Source organism: Excalfactoria chinensis (genome assembly GCF_039878825.1).
Source record: "Excalfactoria chinensis isolate bCotChi1 chromosome 2 unlocalized genomic scaffold, bCotChi1.hap2 SUPER_2_unloc_1, whole genome shotgun sequence".
Classification (NCBI taxonomy): Eukaryota; Metazoa; Chordata; class Aves; order Galliformes; family Phasianidae; genus Excalfactoria; species Excalfactoria chinensis.
The window spans coordinates 82,142-103,803 of NW_027315568.1; the positions used below are offsets into that span (position 1 = coordinate 82,142).

The 21,662-nt window shown below is 57.4% G+C and overlaps 2 protein-coding genes across 2 annotated transcripts in view; one reads left to right on the plus strand and one right to left on the minus strand.

Annotated features, from left to right (window-relative positions):
* The window catches only part of BOP1 (BOP1 ribosomal biogenesis factor), a 62,021-nt gene extending 47,294 nt beyond the window's left edge, over positions 1–14,727 (minus strand). Inside the window, exons 1-3 of the mRNA XM_072360635.1 lie at positions 14,640–14,727; positions 14,020–14,166; positions 3,467–3,577 (exon numbers count right to left, since the gene is read on the minus strand). Of these exons, the coding sequence (XP_072216736.1) occupies positions 3,467–3,577; positions 14,020–14,166; positions 14,640–14,648 (267 nt within the window). The 5' untranslated portion in view covers positions 14,649–14,727. The remainder of the gene's footprint in view (positions 1–3,466; positions 3,578–14,019; positions 14,167–14,639) is intronic.
* Positions 14,728–14,943: 216 nt separating this feature from the next.
* The window catches only part of HSF1 (heat shock transcription factor 1), a 61,171-nt gene continuing 54,452 nt past the window's right edge, over positions 14,944–21,662 (plus strand). The window contains exon 1 of the mRNA XM_072360642.1: positions 14,944–15,246. Within this exon, the coding sequence (XP_072216743.1) occupies positions 15,112–15,246 (135 nt within the window). The 5' untranslated portion in view covers positions 14,944–15,111. The remainder of the gene's footprint in view (positions 15,247–21,662) is intronic.

A 21,662-nucleotide genomic window follows, 5' to 3' on the forward strand; every position in this document is an offset into this window, starting at 1 on the left:
GCGCGGGGCAGCGCGGGGCCATTACTCTTTATTAAGGAGCTCCGAGCACCCGCGCAGGCGCTGAGTGACAGCCCAGCGGCTCCGGGAGCACCTGGGGCAGCGGCAGCACCGCGGGGTGTTTTCCCACCCGTGATGCTCGTGGGGGCGGCTGCGGGCACGGACACGGCTCGGACGGCCGCGGCTCCACGGGGAAAGGCGGTGCCGTGGAGCGGAGATGGGGCAGCCGCCGGCAGCCCAAGGGACACAGCTGGGTGCTGCCGCCCCGGGACGGCCGGTGCTGGGGGGGGATGGACGGGGACACCGCTCCGCTGCGATGTGGGGGGGCACAACGGGGAGGGCACAACGCCCCGCTGTCCCCAGAGCAGCTGCAGGGACGGCCGGTGCCGTGCCCCCACCAGCACTGGGTGCGCAGGGGTGGGTGTGGGGTCGGAGCCCCCCAGGGCACCCCCATCCATTCAGTGTTTGCTCCCGGTGCCCGCAGGTGGGACTGGCTGAGCCCCATCCGCAGGGCGTCCTCAGGGCTGCACCCACCTCCGGTATCACTCAAGAGCACCGCGGTGCTTTGATTAGGATGAGGCTGCTCGTTACTGAGGTCATGCATGAATTAGGACGAAGCTAAGGAACAAAAGCAGGGGGTCTCAATGAAGAAGAGCTAAGGAGAACTGGAAGATAAGGGCCCCTCCTGCAGCACGGGGGGGACGATGAGCACAGAGCGGCCGCAGGAAGCAGCAGCAGCACCGGGGGCTCTTCTGGAGGAGAGATAAATACAATCACAGAGGGCAGGGGGCTGGGAGCGGGGAACAGGAACAAAGCCACTGGAAGCTGCTCTGATGTCAACAGGTTCTGAATCAGCGCTCCCCCCCACGGGGGCCCTGCACCGGGACCAGCTGGGGAGGGGGAGACCTCGGATTCCTGCATGAAAGGGTTTTTTTTTTTCCTGGGTTATGCTGGAGACATTACACAAGTGTATGTTTTCTATAGTCATATATTTCCCCTCTCTCTAAATCTCTATTCCAGACCCGGGGGCTGCCGGCAGCTCCAGCGCCAACCCAGGTGGGCCTCAAGCATCCAGCCCCGGGGCACGGTGCGCTCCCAGGCCCCCTTGTGTCTCCTGAGCCAGGGCTGAGGCCCTTCATGGGCTGTAGGGCTGAGGAGGCGTTGTGCTGGTGCTCAGTGCCCCGATATACCACCCCGTGCCTTGATACACCGTGCCATTCCATGATATACCACGCCATTCTGCAATATACCACCCCGTGCTTTGATATACCACACCATTCTGCAATATACCACCCTGTGCTTTGATATACCACCCCATTCTGCAATATACCACCCCGTGCTTTGATATACCACACCATTCTGCAATATACCACCCCGTGCTTTGATATACCACACCATGCCCTGATATACCACGCCGTGCCTTGATACACCGTGCCATTCCATGATATACCACACCATTCTGCAATATACCACCCCGTGCTTTGATATACCACCCCATTCTGCAATATACCAGCCCATGCTTTGATATACCACACCATTCTGCAATATACCACCCCGTGCTTTGATATACCACCCCATTCTGCAACATACCACCTCGTGCTTTGATATACCACACCATTCTGCAATATACCACCCCGTGCTTTGATATACCACACCATTCTGCAATATACCACCCCGTGCTTTGATATACCACACCATGCTGCAATATACCACCCCGTGCTTTGATATACCGCACCATGCCCTGATATACCACGCTGTGCCTTGATACACCGTGCCATTCCATGATATACCACACCATTCTGCAATATACCACCCCGTGCTTTGATATACCACACCATTCTGCAATATACCGCCCCATGCTTTGATATACCACACCATTCTGCAATATACCACCCCACGCTTTGATATACCACACCATGCCCTGATATACCACGCCACGGAACCAGAGAATATATCCCAACTTGGAAGGGACCCATAAGGCTCATCCAGTCCAACTCTTGACAGCTGAGCTAGGAATACTCAAAATGGGGCCCTGAGCCCTCAAAATACGGCCATGAGACCTCGAGGTGGTGTTTTCAACCCTCAAAATGCCCTGCTCCGATATACAACATCATGCCTTTCTGCAATATACCACGCCATGCTCTGATATACCACATCTAGAATCAGACAATGCAACCCAACTTGGAAGGGACCCGTAAGGGCCACCAAGTCTGATTCCTGGCAATAGCACTAGGAGTTCTGAAGATGGGGCTGTGATCCTTCAAAATAGGGCCATAAGATCTCAAAACAAGGTTTTAAGCTCTCGAAACTTCCAACATAACACACCGTGCCTCAATATACCACACCACAGAATCAGAGAATATATCCCAAGTCGGAAGAGACCTGTTAGGATCATCAAGTCCAACATTTAGCAATGGCTAAGAGTTCTCAAAACGGGGCTGTGATCCCTCAAAACAGAGCCAAAAGCCTTCAAAATGGGGTTTTGAGCCCTCAAAATGCCCTCGTACACCATTCCATACCCCAATATACCACGCTGTGCCCTGATATGCCATATCACACAGATACAGAATACATCCCAACTTGGCAGGGACCCATAAGAATCATGGCAAACGGGCTGGGGATACTCAAAGTTGGGCCATGATCCATCAGAATAGGGTCATATCATCTCAAAATGGGGTTTTGAGCCCTCAAAATGCCCCAGCATACCACGCCGTGCCCCAATATACCACACCACAGAATCAGAGAATATATCCCAACTCGGAGGTGACCCATGAGGACCATTGAGTCCGACTCTTGCCAATGGGGTATGATTTCTCAAAATGGAGCCACAATCCCTCCAAATAGGGCCATATGACCTCAAAATGCCGTTTGGAGGCCTCAAAATGACTTCATATATCACTCCATGCTCTAATATACCACACCATGTCACAATATACCACGCCATGCCCTGATATAGCACGCCATGCCCTGATACAGCACGCCATGCCCTCCAACGTCACCAGTGCCCCCCGGGCCACCCCACACAACCCTCTCAGCACCTTCCAGTGAACCCAGAGCCCGGCAATGGGGCCAGACCAAACGCCCCCGCGGCACTTGGCGCTCACTCCATCCCGACCCCAAGACTCCGCAGCAGCAGCTGATTTGCGCCAACCGCGTTAATTGATTTAGCAGACGATTAAGAAAGGCAATGAAGTTGGTCTGGAACAAGCCAAGCCAAGGAACATTCTGTGGCCCCGGATCCTGCTGCCTCTTGCACAAGCAGTTTCCAACCTCCAGCGCCAGGCACTGTGAGCACTCTGCTCTGCTACCAGCCCCCCCAGCCCCTCTGGGTGCCTGCAGTGTGGGCAGCCCCCCCATTACACCCTTTGAACAACGTCCCTCCATCCAGGTTTGCACAGAAGGCGACGCAGTGAGAAATCCACCACCCCCATGTTGTAACCACACCTATCAAGTTGGCAGGGGGTCCTACCTCCTCATCCGAGCTGTCCTCCTCGTACTCATCCGGAGCGCTCGGACCCTCGCTGTCCTTCAGAGGGGGATCAGCCCCCAGGGCTTTGCTCTTCCTGGGAGCCCCTTTGACCTGAAAGAGAAGAAAACAGCTTAGCAAAGGTCCGCCACGTGAACCTCTGTGCTCTTGGGTTTGCGCAGCGCTCACCGCTCCTCGGGGACGGCGCATTACAGGGAAGGAAGGAAGGAAAGAAAGGCCTCATTAAGCACCGCGCACTTCTGCTCATCTGGGACCACGAAGACAGAAAGTCCATCAGCCCCCGTCTGAGGACGGGCTGCCGAGCCGCGCTCTGACAGCTGCTCAGCTCGCAGCGCTGCATTCCCACTCACTGCGCTCACAGCCTTTCCTGTCTCGGCTGCTTCCCCATCCCGGCCATGCCCAGAGCACATCTCAGAGCTCAGCAGAGCCCCTCTGCTCCCATGAGCTCAGTGCCACCCGATGACCTGGGGACAACAGCCCTGAACTGTGGGAAGGGCACGGACACAACGTCCTGCAAGGTGTGTGCATGGCCAACGGTGAGGTGCTGCGAGGGTCTGGTGGGTATGAATGGATGGAAGCCCTGCAAATGCAGACTGTGGAGAAACAGGTGCTGGGAAGGGTATCTGGAGGTCTCTGCTGCATCAAAGCCAGCTTCAAGGCTCCATCAAGGCACTGTTTGCTCTCGCAGTCATGCCTTTATACGTCCATGGAGACCTCACCACTGCCTGGGTCCCATCCCTGAAGTCCACCAGGACAAGATCACCCTCCTCACCTCCATCCAGGGATCTCCCTCCTTCTCTGTGCTCCCTGTTCCCAGGCAGGACAACAGCCTGGCTGCCTCTCCCCACCATCTCAGCCCTTGTACCCTCCATCCCTGCAGCAAACCAGGTCCCCAAATGGACCCAGTGCATGGATGGGTCTCAGGAGCATCACACTGAGGTGCCACTGCCGCCCCTGCTGCCATGCTCTCACTGTGCCTTTGCCCACGGGCTCAACATGAGGTCAGTGTGCTCGTGGACACCTGCAGCCCCCCACCCAGTCCCCATCTCCTGAGCTGCTCCTGTGAACTCAGCCCCACTGCTCAGGTTAGTTCTGAGCCCAGTGTGGGATGTGCTGCCCCTGAGCTCCACCAGGCTCCCACCAGCCCTTCCCTGCAGTGCTCCGACTGCTCCCCATGGCTTAGAATAGAAGAAATTCTTTCCTGCGAGGGTGAAGCAACTGCAGCAGGTTGCCCAGCGAGGCTATGGATGCTCCCACCAAAGAGGTGTTCAAAGCCAGGCTGGATGGGGCTGTGAGCAGCCTGGTCTGCTGGGAGATGTCCCTGCCTACAGCAGTGGGGGATGGAACTCGGTGACCTTAAAGGTCCCTTCCAACCCAAACCATTCCACGACTCTCTGATGATTCTGAGATGATTCTGTGATCCCAGGTAGGCACAGAGTCAGCAGAACCTCTCCCCACGTGGCAGCACAAGTGCAGGGGCCACTGGATCAGCACACGGGCTGCCCTGTGCCATGCAAAGGTCCCTTCCTGCAGATGGGCTCCAACAGGGCTCAAACAGAGCGCTGGAGATGGGCGCACAAAGCGCTGGGGACCAGTGGAACACACAGCGATCTCAGCTGCCAACCCAAAGTCACAAGGAGGCCTCAATGGACTGAAGGTACCGATGGGGCAATGCGGGAACAACCTCACCCCAAGCACAGTGAGCCGCTGCTCTTCCCGCTTTGCACACTTCTTTTCTGTCCTCCAATTCTCTCTGTTTCTTTTCCCTTCTCCATTTCTTTTCCCCTCCAGCACCCGCACCGGGCAGCAAACCTCCAGCAGCAGCACAGAGCTCGGGGCCAGGGCACGGAGAAGCCCTCCCTGCAGAGCGGGGACGGCCCTGAGCGCCGCGTGGGTGCGAGGAGCCGGCAGCTCCTGCCCTGGAAAAGAGATTCGCTCCCCCATCGTTGGGGCCGGGGGGGCCGAGAGAGGGGGGGGGGGGGGGGCCGTGGACCCTGGTGAGATCGGGTTTACGGGAGGATTCGGTGCAGTAATCGCAAAAGCAGCCCCAGCAACGTCCCTCGTGGGAGCCGTAAAGTCCGCGCAGTGTGCGATCACCTTCGGCTGCGAGGGGAGAGGGGTGGGAGAGAGCCTGGAAAATCCCGTCCCGGCAAGAGGATGAGATTACTGCAAAAACAAAGGGCTTTATTAAAACATTTACCAAAAAATAATAAAAAGGGGAGATTGGAGATAAGTTTTTTTCCAGGCGTTTGGCGCTGCAGTTGCCTTTGGCCGCGACTTTCCACCTCTCCCTTTCTCCTTCCCCTCCCCTCACCGCCATGCGGTTCTGTTGGGCCCCCCCCCCCAGCACAGAGCTCTGCCCCACAGCTCTGCCCCACAGCTCTGCCCCACTCTGTGCCATTGGGGTGGGCACAGAAGGACCCTCTGAGTGTGGCACAAAGGCAGGAGTGGCCCCGAGCCCTGGAAGGAGCGCTCCGCTCCCGGCTCCGTGCTACAGCTGACACCTAGGCAATGACAACCCCTCGCTATGTGACCCCCCAAAGCCCATCTGAAGCGGATGGAGGGGCTGAGCAGGAGGGCAGACGGCACGCTCCGTTTGCTCCAGGCACATTGCAGCCCTTTCCGCTGCCCCCAAGCTGCTTCTCTCCCGGATCCCTGCAGTTCCACCAGAGGGCAGCAAGCGGGACGGACCTGCTGCCAAATCCAACTCAATCAACCCCAAACGCTCCCACAGCGCCAGGGAACAGCCATGGCTTGGGAGTGGGGGCACAGAGCCTCATCCCAACTAGATGGGATGCTGCCCAGGGCTGAGGGGGAGTCCCCATTGCCAATGGTGGTGGTGTGGCACTGGGGGACACGGTCAGGGGGCAACATCAGTGTGTGTGCCCACAGGGAGCCCCAAGCTGAGCGGTGTGGTTGATTCAATAGAGGAGAAGGATGGCATCCAGAGGGTCCTGGGGGGTGAGGAGGGGGCTCAAGGGAACACAGGGAGGTTCGGTGAGATCAAATGGGTATTGCTGGGTCGGGGATATCCCAGATTTGGGCACAGTGGGAGAAGAGCTCATGGAGAGCAGCACTAGGACGGGAGGGTCCTGGTGGAGGAAAAGTGGATGAGGCAGCAGTGTGTATGAACAGCCCAGAGAACAACTGTACCATGGCTGATAAAAAGAAGAGCACGGGCAGAGAACAGTACAACAACACAGGGGACAGCTTCAACCCAACAGAGGGCAGACTGGGCTCAGATGTGGGGAAATCCTTCACACAGAGGTGGTGCAGCCCCAGCACTGCAGCCTGCAGCTGTGGGTGCCCCATCCATGGAGCTGCCTGAGGCCGTGGGGGGGTCCTGGGTAGCCTGAGCTGGAGGACAGCCAGCCCACGGCAGGGGTGAGGCTGGGGGGTCCCTTCCAACCCAACCATTGTATGGTTCTACGATCTTTAGAGACCCTTCTAATGCAACAACTTTGTGGTTTCATGGTTCTGTTATCTTTGAGGTCCCTTCCAACACAAGCCATGATGTGATTCCATGACTCTACGATCTTTAAGGACCCTTCCAACACACAGTGTGTCACTGTGATCTTTAAAGACCCTTCTAACCCAACCATTTGATGGCTCTATGACCTTTAAGGATCCTTCCAACCCTACTCAACACAATCCAAACCATTCTATGGTTCTATGGCTTTTCAAGACCCTCCCAACTGAAGAGTGAAAAGTTTCCGCATGTCACAACCCAACCCAATCCATCCCACAGCTCTATGATCTTCAAGGACCATCCCAGCCCTACCCAACCCAACCCAATTCATGGTTCTGTGATCTTTAAGGATCCTTTCCAACTCAACCCAACCCAATCCATCCTATGGCTCTATGACCTTCAAGGACCCTTCCAACCCAATCCATCCCACGGTTCTATGATCCCCAAGGACCCTTCCAACCCAATCCATCCCACGGCTCTATGACCTTCAAGGACCCTTCCAACCCAATCCATCCCATGGCTCTATGATCCCCAAGGACCCTTCCAACCCAATCCATTCCATGGCTCTATGACCTTTGAGGACCCTTCCAACCCAATCCATTCCATGTCTCTGTGATCTTTAAGGACCATCCCAGCCCTACCCAACCCAACCCAATCCATGGTTCTGTGATCTTTAAGGATCCTTTCCAACTCAACCCAACCCAATCCATCCTATGGCTCTATGACCTTCGAGGACCCTTCCAACCCAATCCATCCCATGGCTCTATGATCTCCAAGGACCCTTCCAACCCAATCTATGCCATGGCTCTATGACCTTTGAGGACCCTTCCAACCCAATCCATTCCATGTCTCTGTGATCTTCAAGGACTATCCCAGCCCTACCCAAGCCAACCCAATCCACGGTTCTGTGATCTTTAAGGATCCTTTCCAACTCAACCCAACCCAATCCATCCTATGGCTCTATGATCTTCAAGGACCCTTCCAACCCAATCCATCCCATGGCTCTATGACCTTCGAGGACCCTTCCAACTCAATCCATTCCACGTTTCTATGATCTTCAAGGACCCTTCCAACCCAATCCATCCCACAGCTCTATGACCTTTGAGGACCCTTCCAACCAAATCCATTCCACGGTTCTATGATCCTCAAGGACCCTTCCAAACCAATCTATCCCACAGCTCTATGATCCCCAAGGATCCTTCCAACCCAATCCATCCCATGGCTCTATGATCCCCAAGGACCCTTCCAACCCAATCCATCCCATGGGTCTATGATCCCCAAGGACCCTTCCAACCCAATCCATCCCACGGTTCTATGATCCCCAAGGACCCTTCCAGCCCAAGCATGCTGTGGTTCTACAATGAGTGCATCACGTGTTGAGCTGCAGAGGCAAACCCACAGATGAAGGGCAGTCACTACTGTGGTTACACCTCAGCACCATTGGAAAAAGGAAACACCCTCGGGAACCACAGCCCTTCCACAGCGTGAAACAGGACTGAGGAAGGCTCAGCTGTCCCCAAAGCTCTTCCAGTCTGCAGCCGGACAAATCGGTGCCACCAAATCTGCAACGCCGCCAGCTCTCCCTGCACACGTCCACAAAGAGGAACCATGCTCAGTGCTTCCCACCTCCGGCACTGCCCCAAATGCTGCATTTCCTCTCCAGCAAAACACATTAATGGCCCAGCGAGGGATCCCCTGTAATCCCCAAACCAAAGGTCACCAGGAGGTGGATTGATACAGAAGAGCTCCTCTGGCACAACCTGCTGCTGTCCTGAAACTCTGTGGAGACCTGAGCTCCCCACCTGTGCTCACCCAGTAGGAAGGGGAAAGGTCCCCCTGTTCCCAGCAGGAGCTCCACAGCAGCACTGTGTGGATGGGGACGTGCAGCCCAGGGCTGCCACTGTGAGGCTGGAGGTGAGAGGGACGGGGAGCAGAGCCCAGCATGGAACTGCTCCATGCAGAACAGTTTGAGAGCTGCAGGGACATCTGCGGGGGATACATGCTCATCCTGGCACAGCTGGATACACGGAGACGTGGGGCTCACTCTGAGGGGATACATTAAGGAGGGTGGAAGGCCGGAACCCCATGCCTGGATTTAAAGCAGAGAGGGCAATGATGCTGTGAGCCTGTGTTGATCAGGAGAGCCGTGGAGCCACCCCAGCTCCTGCAGGACCCCGCAGTGCCAGCAGCCCCTGTCAGCCCCACACTCCCTGCCTCCCTCGCTCTCAGGGCTGTCCCTGTGGGATTCCATTTCCTCCTGATCCAGCATTGTGACAAACTGCTTTCCTCCTTTGCAGCCCTGCTGCTGCACGGCTCTGCTCTTCTGTCCTGGGGAGAGCCCTGGCAGCTAAAACGGGGCTGAAGTGTTCATTTGCTGAAGGATTCCTCCCTTTGCAGAGCCACTACTTGTGTGGCTGGAGCAAGAAAGCCTTAAGCCCAGAGCCCCACAGAGCATCGGCTCAGCACTGGCCCCACAGCGCTCCCCAGACCTCAGCTTCCACGCAGGGGATGCAGCAGTTCAGCAGCTGCAGAGTTGGGTCTGGAGCCCTTGGGCAGAGCATTGCTGCAACCACAGCCCCCAGAGCTCCAAAGGAACACAGCCCAGAGCTCTGGCAGCCCCGTGGATCTGTCTGCTCTCATCTGCCTGCTTCCCTTCTCCCCATCACAGCTCCCTGATGCTCTGCGCGCTCCTTGGGCACCGCAGCGAACCCTCCCGTCCATTCCCAAGTGTTTGGCTCACACGTTCTGCTCTCCTGCACGTGGCTCAGTGCCTCCGGATGGAGCAGCCTGGGAATGCTCCCTGAGCTCCATCCAACACCTTGGCCAACACGCAGCCCACAGTTATTGGGGTGTCCCTGCCTTCCATTAACCCTTCCAGGGGTTCCTAAGAAACCTTAATCTTTATACGTAGCCAGAAAACGCATAAAGCTGAGACCCGCTGCTCTTTGTTCAGGACTGAGTCTGTGTACAGTCACACCACACACAGGGAAGCAGCTGCCACACGAGGTTCATTAGCTCCAGTTCAGGCCCACTGTTAATCAGCTCAGTTGCTGCCTGCAGCTCGGTGGTGAGTTCGGGATCCAGGGGTCCCGGTGGGCACCAAATGGGACATGAAGCAGAGATGGAGCCGTGGGTAAACGGAGCTGCTGATGATTTTGGTTGCAACAAAGCACTGCCAGCAGGACAAGGGAGGCGCTGCTGCCCCTCTGCTCTCCTCTGGGACCAGTGCAGGAGGGAGCTGGGCAACTGGGGAGAGCACAATGGAAGGCCACCACAGTGACCAAGGGCCTGGAGCAGCTTTGGGGCTGGGGGGCTGCTTGGATTGGGGTAGGGAGTGATATGCCCCACAGGGAGGACGGAGTCAGGCTGTGCTCAGCAGCACCAGGACAAGTAGAAGAGGCAGCGGGCACAGACTGGAACCCAGGAGCTGCTCCTGAGGAAGCACTGCTGTGCTGGGGGGGGGCTGGAGCTGGCACAGGGAGCAGGCAGGGGCTGGGGGCTGCTCTTGGGGATCTCTGACCCCACCTGGGGGCTGCGGGATGGACAGAGTGCAGCAGCCTCAGCCTCAACCACTTCAGCATCCCATGTGCCACCTGCAGCACATCCAGACCCAGGCAGCAGCAGCAGGAGGGGGAGCACAGCCCTGAAGTGCCACAGCCAGAGCTCAGCACCAAAGATCCCACACATCTGTGGCACTGAGCTCTCCCACACAGTGACACGCTCAGCACCCAGCCTATGAACGTGGCCTTCTGAGCTACGGTACTGCAGCCAGAGGAACATCCTTCGAGCTCTGAATGCATCCAGCCAAAGCAAATAAGCCACTCTCCGGCAGCCGCAGGCACAGCGCTGCCCAGGCAGAAGCCAATCCTCTCTGCTCTCAGCCTCGGGCACTCCCCCTTTTGCACACAGAGATCTCCGCTCTCCCGAAGCTCCCAGCACTTCCAATGCAACGAAACGTTTGGATTCAGTCCCAGAACCGTCGAGTTGCTCCGAAAAGCTGCAGTGCAGAGCTGTGTGATGTGACAAGGCCGCGGTCCACAGCACACTTACTTAGCGAGCTATGCAAAGGCTTTGAAGAAGAGAGGGAAAGCAGCTGCAGGATGCAGCTCAGTGCAGGGCTCACAGCGACGTCAGAGCACATCGAGGAGCAGATAGAGGTGCAGAGGACTGCAGAGGAAAGGGTGTGAGCAGACAGAGCTTCTCTTAGACCTGCACTGCAAAAGGGGGAGCCTGAAAGGGGCATTTCTTTTTCTAATGCAGGAATGAGAGGCAGACGTGCCCCCTGGCCGAGCCTGATGGGTGTGAGGCACTTCCCCCAGGGGGAAACCCTTTCGGATGCCAACCTGCCCCACAAAAAGCATTTCCCTCCAGCAGCTGCACCAGCAACGATCCGACTGAGTTTGTATCCCTGCAGAGAAGGAGACTCCCTCGACACTCTGGGCTCCGTGTCGGGGCTCTGCCATCCTCACAGCACTGCAGTTCTCTCTCACGTCACATGGAACACCCTGGGCTCTAGTCTGTGCCCAGCACTCCTTGACTGGTAGCTCAGTCCCCTCCTCCCAGCCCCCGGTTATCCATCAGTGCTGCCCAGACCCCTCTCAGCCTTCTCTCCCTGAGCTGCACAGCCCCGGGGCTCTCAGCCTGTCCCCACCAGGAGGGGCTCCAGGCCCCCCCCCATCCCCACACCCTCCGCTGGGCTCTCCCAGCAGTTCCCAGTCTGCCCTGAACTGGACGCAGTGCTCCAGCAGTGCCCCCAGAGGGGAGCAGCACCTCCTGCCCTGCTGGCTGCGCTCTGGGCGATGCACCACAGGGTCCTGTTGGCCCTCTTGGCCACCAGGGCTCACTGCTGGCTCGGGGTCAGCTTCCAGTCAACCATCAGTCAACCACTGATCAACTGTTGGTCAACTTATGGTCAACCGCTGGTCTACCATTGCTCAGCCACCATTTGACCATTGGCCAACCATTGGTCTACCATTGGTCTACCATTGGTCAACCAGTGCCCAAATACTGATCAACCACTGGTCAATCATTGGGTCAACTGTTGCTCAACCACTGCCCAACCATTGACCAACCATTGGTCTACCAATGGTCAACCACTGACCAGCCGCTGCCCACCAGGACCTGCAGGTTCTCTGGGTGATGCACCACAGGGTCCCGTTAGCCCTCTTGGCCACCAGGGCTCACTGCTGGCTCGGGGTCAGCTTCCAGTCAACCATCAGTCAACCACTGATCAACTGTTGGACAACCACTGGTCTACCATTGCTCAGCCACCATTTGACCATTGACCAACCATTGATCTACCATTGGTCAACCAGTGCCCAAATATTGATCAACCACTGGTCAATCATTGGGTCAACTGTTGCTCAACCACTGCCCAACCATTGGTCTACCAATGGTCAACCAGTGCCCAAATATTGATCAACCACTGCTCAACCACTGGTCAATCATTGGGTCAACTGCTGCTCAACCACTGCTCAACCATTGACCAACCATTGGTCTACCATTGGTCAACCAGTGCCCAAATACTGATCAGCCACTGGTCAACCATTGGTCAATCATTGGGTCAACTGTTGCTCAACCACTGCCCAACCATTGACCAACCATTGGTCTACCAATGGTCAACCACTGCCCAAATATTGATCAACCACTGCTCAACCACTGGTCAATCATTGGGTCAACTGCTGCTCAACCACTGCCCAACCATTAGTCTACCATTGGTCAACCAGTGCCCAAATATTGATCAACCACTGCCCAACCATTGACCAACCATTGGTCAACCAGTGCCCAAATATTGATCAACTACTGCTCAACCACTGGTCAATCATTGGGTCAACTGCTGCTCAACCACTGCCCAACCATTAGTCTACCATTGTTCAACCAGTGCCCAAATATTGATCAACCACTGCTCAACCACTGGTCAATCATTGGGTCAACTGCTGCTCAACCAGTGCCCAACCATTGCCCAACCATTGGTCTACCAATGGTCAACCAGTGCCCAAATATTGATCAATCACTGGTCAATCATTGGGTCAACTGCTGCTCAACCACTGCCCAACCATTGGTCTACCATTGGTCAACCAGTGCCCAAATATTGATCAACCACTGGTCAACCGTTGGTCAGTCATTGAGTCATCTGTTGCTCAACCACTGCCCAACCACTGACCAACCATTGGTCTACCATTGGTCAACCAGTGCCCAAATACTGATCAGCCACTGATCAACTGTTGGTCAATCATTGGGTCAACTGTTGCTCAACCATTGACCAACCATTAGTCTACCATTGGACAACCAGTGCCCAAATATTGCTCAACCACTGCCCAACCATTGACCAACCATTGGTTGACCACCACTCAACCACTGACCAGCCGCTGCCCACCAGGACCTGCATGTTCTCTGGGCGATGCACCGCAGGGTCCCGTTGGCCCTCTTGGACACCAGGGCTCACTGCTGGCTCGAGGTCAGCTTCCAGTCAACCATCAGTCAACCACTGATCAACTGTTGGACAACCACTGGTCTACCATTGCTCAGCCACCATTTGACCATTGACCAACCATTGATCTACCATTGGTCAACCAGTGCCCAAATATTGATCAACCACTGGTCAATCATTGGGTCAACTGTTGCTCAACCACTGCCCAACCATTAGTCTACCATTGGTCAACCAGTGCCCAAATATTGATCAGCCACTGGTCAACCCTTGGTTAATCATTGGGTCAACTGTTGCCCAGCCAGTGCCCAACCATTAGTCTACCATTGGTCAACCAGTGCCCAAATATTGATCAACCACTGCCCAAACATTGACCAACCATTGGTCAGCCAGTGCCCAAATATTGGTCAACCACTGGTCAATCATTGGGTCAACTGTTGCTCAACCATTGACCAACCATTAGTCTACCATTGGTCAACCAGTGCCCAAATATTGCTCAACCACTGCCCAACCATTGACCAACCATTGGTTGACCACCACTCAACCACTGACCAGCCGCTGCCCACCAGGACCTGCAGGTTCTCTGGGCGATGCCCCACAGGGTCCCGTTGGCATCTCCCCCCCATCCCCTCTCCTTACCTCGGGGGCTGCCCCGTTGCTGGGCTCCTCCTGCTCGTCTCCATCCTGCTCCTCCCTGTCGCTGCTGTCGCTGCTGGAGTCCTCCAGCCCCGAATAAACGCTCTCCTCGCTGTCCGTCAGGTCGTCATCGCTCTCGAGCTGCAGGGGCTGCACAAGGGGAGGCCGGGGGGTGTCAGGGTGGGAGCGGTGGGAGCTGAAACCGGCCCGGTACCGCAGGCCCAGAACCCGGGCCTCAAATCCAGAACGTAGGCCGAAGCTCCAGACCCAGAACCAGCTTTAAACCCAGAACCCGGAACCGCGCATTCAGAACTCAGGTCCCAAACCCAGAACCTTATTCGGGCCTGAGAACCAGCGCCGACATTCAGACACAGAACCAGGTACCGAGACCTAGAACCAGAACCAGGCACCGAGACCCAGAACCAGAACCAGGCACCGAGACCCAGAACCAGAACCAGGCACCGAGACCTAAAACCAGAACCAGGCACCGAGACCTAGAACCAGAACCAGGTACCGAGACCTAGACCCAGAACCAGGCCGGGGCCCAGGCCCAGAAGCAAACATGAGCCCCGAGCCCAGCAGGCCCCGTAACCATGGCAACCCCCCTGGGCCGCCACCCCGACCTGCTCCATGTTCTCCACCGCCGCCTCCCGCGTGCGCCGCCGCCGCCGCCTTCCTCCGCGTGCGCGGGGTCAAAGGTCACGCCCCGCCCCCTGCAAGGTTCACTTCCGGATTTCCCTTTTCCTGTCTCAGCCAGGCGCGCTGCGCATGCGCGTTATGACCCTCCGGTGAGAAGGCGGAGAGGCGCATGCGCACGGCAGGCTTCAGAGCGAGCTCCGCTGTACGGCGCATGCGCATGGGGCACCTAAACAAGCCGCGCACTAATGCGCATGCGCATCGCGGAGAGGGCGGGGCTTGGGGCGGAGCCGCGCATGTGCGGTACGTCTCTGAGCGGGGGGTTCGTCTCGGAGGCGGCCCAAGATGGCGGCGGCCATGCAGGGCCCCGGCGCCCGCCCCGCGCAGCGCTCGGCCCGGCCCCGCCGGCGGCGTTGAACCCTCCGCTCCTCTCCTCCCTCTTCCCGGAGCCCCGCTGCCATGGAAGGACCCGGCGCGGCGGCGGCGGCGGCGGTGGGTGCGGGCCCGGGCGGCAGCAACGTGTCGGCCTTCCTGACCAAGCTGTGGACGTTGGTGGAGGACCCCGAGACCGACCCGCTCATCTGCTGGAGCCCGGTGAGAGGAACGGGCGGCGGGACGAGGGGAGCCAGTAACGGCAGGGGGACACGGGGACCGGCCGCCGCTGCACCTTAATGGACCCGCCAATACACCTTAATGGACCCGCCAATACACCTTAATGGACCCGCCAATACACATTAATGGACCCGCCAATACACCTTAATGGACCCGCCAATACACATTAATGGACCCGCAGCTCCACGTTACTGACCCGCATCTCCCCGTTACTGTCCCCACATCTCCCCGTTAATATCCCCACATCTCCCCATTACTGTCCCCGCATCTCCCCGTTACTGTCCCCATATCTCCCCGTTACTGTCCCCGCATCTCCCCGTTACTGACCCCGCATCTCCCCGTTAATATCCCCACATCTCCCCATTACTGTCCCCGCATCTCCCCATTACTGTCCCCATATCTCCCCGTTACTGTCCCCGCATCTCCCCGTTACTGACCCCGCATCTCCCCGTTAATATCCCCATATCTCCCCGTTACTGTCCCCGCATCTCCCCGTTACTGTCCCCGCATCTCCCCGTTACTGTCCCCGCATCTCCCCATTACTGTCCCCGCATCTCCCCGTTACTGTCCCCGCATCTCCCCGTTACTGACCCCACATCTCCCCGTTACTGACCCCACATCTCCCCGTTACTGACCCCACATCTCCCCATTAATGACCCCGCATCTCCCCGTTACTGTCCCCTCATCTCCCCGTTATTGACCCCTCATCTCCCCGTTACTGTCCCCGCATCTCCCCGTTACTGACCCCACATCTCCCCGTTACTGACCCCGCATCTCCCCATTAATGTCCCCCCATCTCCCCGTTACTGACCCCGCATCTCCCCGTTACTGACCCTGCATCTCCCCGTTACTGTCCCCACATCTCCCCGTTAATGTCCCCGCAGCTCTCCATTAATGGCCCCCACACGGCATTGGGCTCATTGACAGCCGGGTTGTGGTCGTGCCGTGCTGGCGGGCGGCGCTTCCCGTCGGGTTGAGGCCTTCTGGAGGGGGGGGTTGTCTGGAATTGGGGTGGGGGACTGAATGCGCTGCCGGGAGTCCTTTGGTCGGGTCATAGAGTGGCTGAGGTTGGGGTCAAAGAACAGTCCGGTTTGGAATGGACCCCAGTGATCCCCAGTCTCCAACCCCCACTGCAGGCAGGGCCGCCAACCTCCACATTTAATAGCAGGTTGAGCTGCCCAGGACCATAGACAACTGGCCTTGAACAAGGTTGGAAACCCTCCTCCCACCCCATCCCACCATCCCCGCTGTGCCACAGCTCCATGTTCCTTGACGCCTCCAGGATGGTGACCCCCCCCCTCCAAGCCCACCATCCTGGGCAGCACCCGGCTGCTCTCTTGGTTCTCTGGTTCTCCCTGCGTCCAACCTGCACTTGCTGGCACTCAGCCTGGCCGTGTTTTGGCCAGAAATCACATGTCTGCAACCAGAATGCTTGGAGAGGAGAACAGCGTTTTCTCTGGTACGAGCTGAACGTGGCTTCCTTATAGAGGTGAGGGTTCCGATAGGAGCGAGGGGCTCCATAGAGTCGGGCTGCTGCTTGGGATTCCAAAGCAGGAGATAAAGGACCAAAATAAAAACACAGCTGTGCTGGGGATGGTTTGATGAGCCCGGATTGGCGCTGCACTCCGCCTCCTCCCGTTTGCTTATCTGACTCCATGGGGCAGTAATGAGATGGGAGCTGCTCCGTGTGCGCTCTGCTGATACCACCTTCACTTTGCAAGTCATTGCTTGTGAGCTGACGCCCCGTCCTGCTCCCACAGCACGTGGGGGCTGAGCGCTGCTGGCCTGGCTTTGTGTTCTCTGTGTCCTGGTGCTGGTGGGTATCTGAAGGGTGGGGGTTGTGAGGAGGGGGCCGGGCTCTGCTCGGTGCTGCCCCTATGGCAGGATAAGGGGCACCAGGCACAAACTGCAGCCCAGGGAGTTCCTTCTGAGCAGGAGGATGAAATGTTGTGCTGTGTACATGGCGGAGCCCCAGCACAGCCGCCCTGCAGAGATCCAAAGCTGTGTGGACACCTTCCTATGCAACTGCTATAGGGAACTGCTTTGGGGGTTGGACTGGGGGAGCTCCAGTGGTCCCTTCCGACCCCCATGGTTCTGGGGTTTTTGCTTTGCTGAGGCACCACGAGGGGTTGTACCCCCCTCCCCCCCCCCCCCCCCATCCTTTCACCATGCTGTAGATGGATCCACCCGGATGGTGGGACCCTGCGTGGCCAGCATGCTGCTGGGAGTGGGGCGGTGTCTGTATCCGAGTGGCTGCACACACATCAGCTGTGCAGGATGGTGGGGCCGTGTCTGTATCCAAGTGGCTGCACACACATCAGCTGTGCAGGATGGTGGGGCCGTGTCTGTATCCAAGTGGCTGCACACACATCAGCTGTGCAGGATGGAATCTGAGCTTCCCTTGTGCTGGCTGAAGCGAAGGGCTTGCCCCCCCAGCTGCGTTTCTCCTTGTCCTGAGATCACAGAATCAGCTGTAGTGGTTGGAAGGGACCTCTACAGGTCAAGTCCAACCCCCATTGCAAAGCTGGCCCCTTGCAGCAGGCAGTAGAGATGTTTCCCAGCGTGCTGGAGAAGGGCTGAGGAGCCCCGACTCACCCCATGGGCACAGCTTGCTGTCCCTGTGTGAGGTTTTGTGGTCGGGGCCGTTTGCTGCCCCTCTTTGGGTTATTCTGGTCGGGCCTCTCGGTGCCTCTTCTTTGAGGTTCTTCCAGTTCAGACCATTTGCTGCCCCTCTTTGGGGCCATTTCAGTTGTGATGTGAACCGCCCACCCTAAGGGCGAGCAGCTGTTGCTTTGCAGCAAGGAGCCAGAGAGATGAATGCCGGCTTCTTTAAAGCTCCCTACTGTTAGAATCACAGCATGGCATTGGTTGGAGGAGACCCCAAGAGTCATCGAGCTCCGACTCCCTACCACAGGCAGGGCCACCAACCTCTGCATCTGCCAGTAGCCCAGGCTGCCCAGGGCCCCATCCAGCCTGGCCTTGGACACCTCCAGGGATGAGGCAGCCACAGCTGCTCCAGCACCTCACCTTTCTCTGTGCAGAACTTCTGACATCCAACGTAACCCTTCCCTCCTTCAGCTTGGGATCCTCGATACTCTTGGTGGGTACGTGAATCTGCTGGGCCTTGGCAAGAGCAGTCTGGATGGACCTTGAAGCTTATAAAAGCATATTAAAGTCTGAGATACCCTGAAGGCCTTCATTCACTTCAGAGCTCAGCTGTCCATCGCATCCTCACTGCTGGAGCAGGAGGTGAAGCCTCGCTCTGTGTCTGCGTTTCTTGCTGCGCTGCTCTTTTCTCCTTCCCTGCCTCCCTTTTTCCTGTACCTTTTTTGCTGGCCGGTGGTTAATTCCTCTCGGTGAGTTTCCTCCTGCAGGAGGTGGAAGCAGCAAGCTGTGGAAGCAGCAAGCTGTAGGAGCAGCAATCCCAACCTGCAAGTGCTGTCGGCAAGGAGAGGTGCATCAGCACAAAGCAGGAAAGCAAATGTGTCTGTAGCATAACCTAATTCAGTTTCTTTGCAGATGAGGCCTTCACGTCCTGTGATCCTTTGACACCATTTCTCATTGTGGGAGCTCCTCTCAGCCCCGCAGGTCCCATTTAATTCCTAGATTTGATGGTTTCCCCCTGGCTGTGGCAGGCTGAGCACTTTGGGGCCGTTCATGGACTCTCAGCATCACGGAGTGCTATGGGTGGGGATGGACCTTAAAGCCCACCGGTTCCAGCCCCTTCCACAGGCAGGAACACCTGCCATAGGCTTGGCTTCATCATGCAGAGATGAGCTCTGGAGCTGCGTGTTCTGAAGGGCTCCCGGCTGTCGATGCGTTCTTGTTCAGAATCAGTGCTTGGAAGGTGGAGAGGTGGACGGCACCTGCTGGAACCCACTGGGGGCAGTGATTGCAAGAGAAGGGCTGTCCCATGTGCAGCATGCAGCCAGGTGATGTCAGCCATCCCGCTGCCATGGAGTACAGCCAGAAGCTCATACAGCTGAACAGGAGCTCCATGAGGTTGGGTTGGGTTGGATTCTTTTCCATTGAGCGCAGTGTCTGTGTGTAACCGCTGCCCTGGGCAGCCCTGCTGCTGCCTTGGCCGCTGAACAGCAGCAGGTTCCTCGGATCTGAGCAACACTTTTGGGATGCAGAGGGCTGGTTAATTGAGGGCTAATTGATGGGTGAGGTTTTCTGACTTCACCTCCCTCCCCAAGGCATGCGGAGGCCTCGTGCAGGATCGGCAGCTGCCGGAGCGCAGAGCTGTGCCTCAAGGGATGGATCGTGGATCGTGGTGCTGAGCTGGTGCTGTCGTGTCCTCCGTGGGCTGTGTGTCTCTCTGGGTGCTGTGCTGAACCGAGCTGCGGTGACTCGACCTGCCTCGTGTCAGTGGGGCTGGAGGAGGCAGCTGGGGGTGGAGGTGCTGCTGAGCGGAGGCAGTCGGGTGCTGTGCCAATCTCCGGAGTCAGGAGGTGCGCTGAGGAAGGAGCCGTGTGGGTGCTCTGCATTGGCACCTTCTGCTGGGGCTGTTGGTTGAAAAGCTTTGTTCTGGCTCAGCAGGCAGCCCCGGGGGTCGGAATCTTCATGGGGTCGCAGAGTGGTTGGGTTGGAAGGATCCTTAAAGGTCATGGAGTCATGGAATGATAGGAAAGGTTGGGTTGGAAGGATCCTTAAAGGTCATGGAGTCATGGAATGATAGGAAAGGTTGGGTTGGAAGGGTCCTTAAAGGTCATGGAGTCATGGAATGATAGGAAAGGTTGGGTTGGAAGGGTCCTTAAAGGTCATGGAACCATGGAATCCTTGGCTTGGAAGAGGCCTTATGGATCATGGAGCTGTGGAATGGTTGGGTTGGAAGGGTCCTTAAAGAGCATAGAGCCATGGAATCCTTGGCTTGGAGAGGCCTTATGGATCATGGAGCCATGGGATGGTTGGGTTGGAAGGGTCCTTAAAGAGCATAGAGCCATGGAATCCTTGGCTTGGAGAGGCCTTATGGATCACGGAGCCATGGGATGGTTGGGTTGGAAGGGACCTCCGAGATCACAGAATCATGGAGTGATTTGAGTTGGAAGGCAGGTTTAAGATCACAGAGTCGTGGAGTGGTTTGGGTTGGAAGGGACCTTTAAGGTTGGTTAGTTCCTGCGATAGGCAGGGACACCTCCCAGCAGACCAGCTTGCTCACAGCTCCATCCAGCCTTGAATGTCTCCAGGGAGAGATCACAACACATTTGGGTTGGAAGGGACCCCCCAGCCCTGCCGTGGGCTGGCTGCCCCCCAGCTCAGGCTGCCCAGGACCCCCCCACAGCCTCGGGCAGCTCCATGGGGGGCACCCACAGCTGCGGGCTGCAGTGCTGGGGCCGCACCGCCTCTGGCTGGAGGATTTCCCCACATCTTGAGTCCAGTTTGCCCTCTTAGAGCTGAAATCCCTCCCGTCCTGTCGCTCTCTGCCCACACGCGGTCGCTCTCCTCCTGTTGATCAGCTCATCTCAGCCGGCAGCGCTGCACAACCCTAACGATGAGACTGAAACTTCGCGCTGCGCCATCCCCGTTTGAACTTAAAGGGGAAAGAAAAACCAAAGGGGAAAAGAAAAACCGGCTGCAGCTGCTGCTGTGGCTGCCTTTGTTTCATTCCGGTCTGTGCTTCCCAGCTCGCAGCCCAGCTGATGTCCCGGTGCTGAGTCGCAGCTGCTGCCCACCCGCTGCCTGCGGGGTGGTCTCTGCTTCCAGCGCCGCGTGAGGGAGCTCACACCACGAGCTGGGCAATGCCAGACAGAAAGCTTCCACAGCCTCATAGGAGGATTTAGAGCTGCTGGAAGGCAGGGAAGCTGTTTGCAGAAGGCAGGAGCTGCTCTGCTGTCTGCATTTGGGAGGGGTCCTGCTGCGTCCCACTGCAGAGCGGGCAGTGGGGGTGGGAGCGGGGGGGGGCTCGGAACATCATCTGGGCAATGAAGGTGCCACGTCTTCAGCAGGACTAAGCTGAGCTTCCACCTCTTCTCTCCCAGGTTTGGTGACCCCTCTGGGGGTCTGCCTTGCCCCCTGAGGCACTGCGGGAGAAGCAGAGTGGGGCTGGTGGGGTCTGAATATCTGGCATCACTCAGGGGTTTGGTTTCAAGTTGTGCTGTCTTTTACGTGGGCAGATAGTGACAGGATGTGGGGGAATGGCTTGAACATGAAAGAGAGGAGATTGGGCTCAGATGTGGGGAAATCCTTCACATGGAGGCGGTGCAGCCCCAGCACTGCAGCCCAGAGCTGTGGGTGCCCCATCCATGGAGCTGCCTGAGGCCATGGGGGGTCCTGGGCAGCCTGAGCTGGGGGGCAGCCAGCCCACGGCAGGGGTCCCTTCCAACCCAACCATTCTGGGGTTGTGTGATCTGTAGGGACCCTTCCAACCCAAACATACTGTCTCTGTGATCTCTAGG